At 38.9% G+C, this 6,032-nt stretch overlaps 1 protein-coding gene across 3 annotated transcripts in view; it reads right to left on the bottom strand.

Moving 5' to 3' along the window:
• The window catches only part of LOC107724817 (epsin-1-like), a 20,955-nt gene extending 16,923 nt beyond the window's left edge, over positions 1-4,032 (bottom strand). For all 3 annotated transcript variants that reach the window (XM_016533894.1, XM_016533906.1, XM_016533902.1), the window contains exons 1-3: positions 3,634-4,032; positions 1,729-1,878; positions 1,256-1,356 (exon numbers count right to left, since the gene is read on the bottom strand). In XM_016533894.1, coding sequence (XP_016389380.1) covers positions 1,256-1,324 — 69 coding nt within the window. In that variant the 5' untranslated portion in view covers positions 1,325-1,356; positions 1,729-1,878; positions 3,634-4,032. The remainder of the gene's footprint in view (positions 1-1,255; positions 1,357-1,728; positions 1,879-3,633) is intronic.
• Between the last annotated feature and the right edge of the window lie 2,000 nt (positions 4,033-6,032).

The following is a 6,032-nucleotide window of genomic DNA, read 5'->3' as shown; positions in this document are numbered from 1 at the left end:
AGCAACAACAAAACAATGTTGCTGGAGACGGGTTTATTGAAAATCCAAACTCATTCTCTGCCAGCAGGAGGCGCTTTTAGAGTGATAAAACTAGCGGTTTGCCTGGTAACGGCTGTAATCACAGCAGCTATGAACGCTACTTTATCAGATAAAATGAAAATGTCATTGAAACTTTTCTGAAGACAGTCGGTTCCCTTCACAGATACATTTATATAAAACACCCGCGACATTTTTTGATTTTGAAACGTGCAGTGCTCATGTTTATTCAACGAAGTCAAACGGCACAAATAAATCAATGTATGGGAAACACTGGTAATGTATATCGAAATATCGGAAATGTGTTTAAAAATCATATCACCGTTATTGAAAAAAATTATATCGCGATACATATTGATATTGAATTATTGTCCAGCCCTACTGCACATTTTAGAGAATATAGGCTAGTAGGTTATCTTCAGTGCCGATCCTAGACTTCTGGGGGCCCTACACAAAACTGTGTTGTGGGGGGGGCTCGGTACGCTTTCAACTCTTTTTTTTTTTTTCTGTCTCGAGCAAGAGACTGTATGACATTCACATTACATGATTTGACTGATTTTTCCGTAGAAAGGGCGACAGCGCACCGCATTAAAAGAAATGAACATTCATGTTTTCATAACCGCTGGCCAAATTCAAAAACAAAACTAAAATTAAATCACCATTGAGAGCAAGCCTGGTATTTCGGGGGCCTTTCGCAGCTTGCGTACTTTGCGTATAGGGAGGATCGGCTCTGGTTATCTTTATAATCTAGGCACATAAAAAGAACAGACTGTGCAAAATATACTGTACTATTATACTACAGAAAGTGTATGGACTAGAGTGGTCCAGTAGTATGATACTCCAAACATAACTTTATTTCACTGACCAACGTTGTGAAACACTTTTACTATTTAGGCAGGAATTCTATGCAAAAAAACGTATGTGATGAGATTTCTTAATGAGATTCATTTAAGATTATGTGTTCAGCATTTTTGGTCACCAGTGTTTCAGCCTAAACTGAAATTACAGATGAAAACAAATTAATTCCTGTCTCTTTTGTATGACTGCTAACAGTTTCATTCAATCGAAAAAAAGAAAAAAAATGAAGAGCAGAAGTACAAAACATTTATCAGGAACTAAAAGACTTGAATAAGAAGACTGCTTCAAGGCTAAAATGAAGAAGAATGTGAAAAGAAGAACAGAGAAAATGAAAGCTGGGTTACAAAGGTAAAAGTCTAACCTTTATCTCTGCCTCTGAGTAATTGTGAACAATGTTCTTCACTTGTCGCCGCAGCGATGATGTCGACATGGCAACAGGTTGACTATCAGGTTCTGCAAAATCTGGGACATTGTAAAGCAATGTCAATAAAACACTAATATGGACAGGTACAAAGGCAAACAAAGGCTTCACATTTTTCAAAAGGGAGTGTATCAGCTCTGAGACTGAAATATCTAAAAATGACCAGGAGGTATCAGCAGGACGTTTATCAGAAAAAGAAAAGGAAATGCTTTGGCTGCTATTCAAACACCATCCATCTCTCCATCGATTAAAAAAAAAGACCCAATCTTACATAATATCCCCAGTACCGTGCACCCTCTGTAACCATGAGCGCGCAGCACCAGGAATTCCCCAACCTAAAAGTCCTGTAAACACAAGAGCATCCGATGACGTGTGAGTCTGGCTCCAGGAAGTGTGTGTGAAGTGTACTATACCTGGGAGTGTCGGTCTCTCTCCCCCCCTCTCGATCTCTCTGTGTGTGTGCGCTCAGGTCGGGGTCTCTGAGTGTTTAGCCTGTCCACTGTTCCAAACCTCCGCACAGCGGCCACATGAGGGCCCAGAAGCACAGATGTGGGGTGAAATAACTACGAGAAGGACAGCGATTTAGACGGGAGGTACAACATACAGGGATGAAAGCAGGTGCAGCACTGTGGAGGCTTAAAAACACAAAAGACATACAATTCCGCACTTTGACAATAGAGAAAATGCAGTAATAGCGGACCATGCCTGAAGGCACTGTACATTGCTCAACTGTAACATCAGCTAGGTGTAGGCCTAGAGAAACTACAACAAAGCATGGGATACATAGATTTATAAAGTCGCTAAATTATCAGTATGATTAAAAGCTGTTGAACAAAAACAACTACATGCCTTCCGCCCTCTGAATGAGAATTCATATTTTTAGTAAGAAAAAAGCCTTTCAGTATAGTAGTAAAAATGTCCACCTTCACATCATGGTATTTTTATCTTTTTACTGTGAATTCTTTCATGATTTTTAACTTAAAAATGATATTGTTATTAATATTTCAAGATGAATATTTACTAGATGGAAGCCATTTAGGCTTATTTGATTATCCATACATCAATTATGTATCAAATATAAAACAACAGGATTTTAAGGATGCTTTTTCTCTCAATAATCACAGTAAGCTACTGCACTGAATTCTATGTAATTAAAACTGCAGAGCTCTGATCATAAAACTAAGCATTTAAATATCATCTTACTAAGACAAAATATTAGAAGATATAGATTGACAACTGATATTTATTTAGCTATATGCATTTTATGCAAGTAAAGTAGTCTGTTATAGTGTTATAAAAATCTTGATGTATATTACAAGCTATGAAGCTATCAGAATTTAATCTTACATGTTGTCCATATAAACAACATCTGGACCAAATTGCATATTTTTGTTCAGTTTGGGCCTCTAAATAAAATAAACATGTCAGCTCCATATTCTCCCTATATCATACATGAGCCATAAAACCCTGGTGTATCAAATAATATAAAACACCCCCAAACTTTGACATACATATTCTGTCTAAAATATACAGCTCCATTTAAAAAAAATAATAATAATAATACATTTTTCTGACTATTATTTCACTACTATTTATGTCGTCACGTTTACATGGTTAACATTACATTAAACACAGGTAAAACACAGGAATAAGGGAGTTACTAACATGACCTGATCATATTAATGAACTTACACAATACATTAGCACCCTTGACTACATTAAAAGAAAATATACTAAAAATGTTCTTCTAAGTGTCAGTAAATCTAGGAAGAACAGGCGATAAGCAGTAGTTGATAGGGTGTATTAATATGCAGTACTGTTGTATAAGGCTTTGACCTGATAACAGTCCCACAGCCGCCTTCAGGATTCAGGAGCAAAGTACAAAAGTCTGAATTAACTGTTCTCAATGAGACCAGAGACCTTTAACTTCAACTTCCATTCAAAACAGTCAACTCAGGGGTCAACAGGTGGTTTTCAAAAGCAAGTTGATGAGGTGATAAACAACATTCAATGAGCTTATCTATGACAACCTTTGCTTGGAAATGTGCATGAAATCTGACAGTTGGCGAATCGGATCGGCATCAGATCTCTTAAAGAGGCGTGTTGTTTATCTTTGTCTGAGCAGAAGACAGCTATCAGACAACAGCACAAACCTCTCTACACCTCCACCCAGCTAACAAATGAAACAGCATTCATTCCCAGCCGTTAGAGAACTCTTCTAAAGTAACTTCAGCACCGAACAAGCCCTCTGCGCTCCAAACTGATAGAAAGAGATCACAGCCAAGTCCACTAGAGATCAGCTAGCTGAGGCTACTTACCGCTGAGCTTCTGGTCTTCCTCTCAAACACGACCAGACATCCAGCAGAGCAGCAGAAAGCGGGTTATTATAGGTGAAGACGGGAGTAAAGGGACGCGCCGTTGCCTCTGTCACGGCGCTAAATTAAAAACACTCATTTAGAGACTCGAGCGCCGCGTTATGCTAACTCAACTCATAAAGAGACGCGCCTCTGAGTGCGTGACAGAGTGACGCCACCGCGGTTTTCCTTCACAACTATCGCCCTTCGAGTCGTGCTCGTCATTTAAACATATAACGTGTCATACAGCCGCTTATACTAATATAATAGCGCTACTTTCGCAAATAACGTCTCTACTGACCCTGCTGTTGCTCGGATTGTACGAGGAGATGGCGGCACTTCCGCTTCCGTTTCCCCGCAGCCGGACGGACCGCGCCCCCTTGCGCGCTCAGAGATTTGAATATTTATGAGCCATGGGAACTACTATCTTAACAATGATTTTTATGTGATTTTGAATAGTAGCCGTACAACAAAAGCATCGAAATCTATGATTATAGATTGTGAAATGTGAAAATCTGGTATATGAGTATTATATATGCGCAAACAAATGTAATGTTATCGTTTTGGTGACGTTGTTAAACGCCCTTAAGAGTTCTGTCAGTAATTTTGACAGCAACGGCTGCTATGTGCTATTAACATTTGTGGCACTCGGGTGTCATGTTAACCTATACGAGCCTTTGAGTTATGAAGAGATGACAAGTATCCTCTGATATTTTCTTTCCTAACTTTACACTAACTTTACAGTGATGCTATAGCACACAGTGCCCACATAGTGGCGATGTTCTCAATCAAATGAAATCAGCTGAATTTCTTTGAAGAAAATCTACAACATACTACACCTTCAACCTTTTTGTCTTGAAGGCCCCCCAGAGTTCAACACAATGTTCAAAGGCCCCTCACATAAGCTAGAATATTTCTTCCAGTATGTTCTGCTATAATACTTTTTTTTATTAACAGAAACCTCACGTGTCCATTCTTTTCAAATTATCAGATTATTTTTGTGTTAATGTTTAAATTATTCTGTTCCTTAAAGGGGTCATATGATGCGATTTCAATTTTTCCTTTCTCTTTGGAGTGTTACAAGCTCTTGGTACATAAAGAAGATCTGTAAAGTTGCAAAGACTAAAGTCTCAAATCCAAAGAGATATTCTTTATAAAAGTTAAGAGTTAAGAGCCCTCCTAAAACGGCTTGTTCTAACACGCCCCCACATATCTACGTCACGATGTGGGAAGCATTGCATAACGCCGCCCAAATGTTCACGCAATAAAAGAAGGCGTAACTTTTATTCTCGCTGTAGTATTGTTGTTGCTGCAGCCATGTCCTGAAGACGCTGTGTGCTTCGTTGTGAAAGCGAAACTACTTTGTTTGGCCTTCCAAAAGAGGACGATATCCGCTTCGTCATGCCTGGAGCTGATCCGTGCTGGTCGCTGAGGAAATACATCAACTTCGCGCTATCGATCGCCGGATCGGCTTTCACCGTGGACGAAGCGGAGTCCAGCCCGGGGTCATCACATGTGGTTGCCGCAGGCATCACAATATGGTAAGGGACTTAACATTTCCGTCACACGCTTGAGGTATTCGGCCAATCACAACGCACTGGATAGCTGGCCAATCAGAGCACACCTTGCTTTTTCAGACCGATGAGCTTTGTAAAAATCGACGCGTTTCAGAAAGGCGGGGCATAGAGGAGAAACAATAATGTACAGTATGTGGAAAATAATGTGTTTTTTGAACCTTAAACCGCATAAACACATTTCATTACACCAAATACACAAAATAATGTTCTTTTTAGCAACGTCATATGACCCCTTTAATAACAAAAGTGTCATTTTTATATTTTATTCATTTACATTCTATTTTATTATTATTATTATTCGCAATTTAATTTAGTCTAAATCATCCTGCAGACCCCTTAGATTTTTGCTGAGGCACCCTAGTGGGCCTCGGCCCCTGGTTGAGAACCACTTATTTTTGTGAATATACTATAAAATATGCATACATATACTCTCATGACTGGCTGCGTTATTGCTCTTTATTGTACAGAACATTATTCAGAAATGTAATGATGGCACTAAAGGCAAATATATTACCATAGTGCATATCTAAGCAATAATCATTCTCACTTTCACATTTTTCATGTATCAGCTGAACTCAAGTTTCACATTTATCTCAAAAGAATATTTTAGAGCAGTTTTATACTTAAAAATTATTATGTGTGGTGTATTGGACGAGTGCTTGGGTCAGCTGGCCAATCAGAGCAGACTGCACTTGTCTGAAGGAGGGACTTTGTAGAAAACGACGTGTTTGAGAGAGGCGGGGCATAGAGGGCCTACAATAATGTACAGTATTTGAAAAATAATGT

The sequence above is a fragment of the Sinocyclocheilus rhinocerous genome, unplaced genomic scaffold (genome assembly GCF_001515625.1).
Source record: "Sinocyclocheilus rhinocerous isolate Xijiao unplaced genomic scaffold, SAMN03320098_v1.1 scaffold883, whole genome shotgun sequence".
Taxonomy (NCBI): domain Eukaryota; kingdom Metazoa; phylum Chordata; class Actinopteri; order Cypriniformes; family Cyprinidae; genus Sinocyclocheilus; species Sinocyclocheilus rhinocerous.
This window is presented reverse-complemented; position numbering and strand designations above follow the sequence as displayed.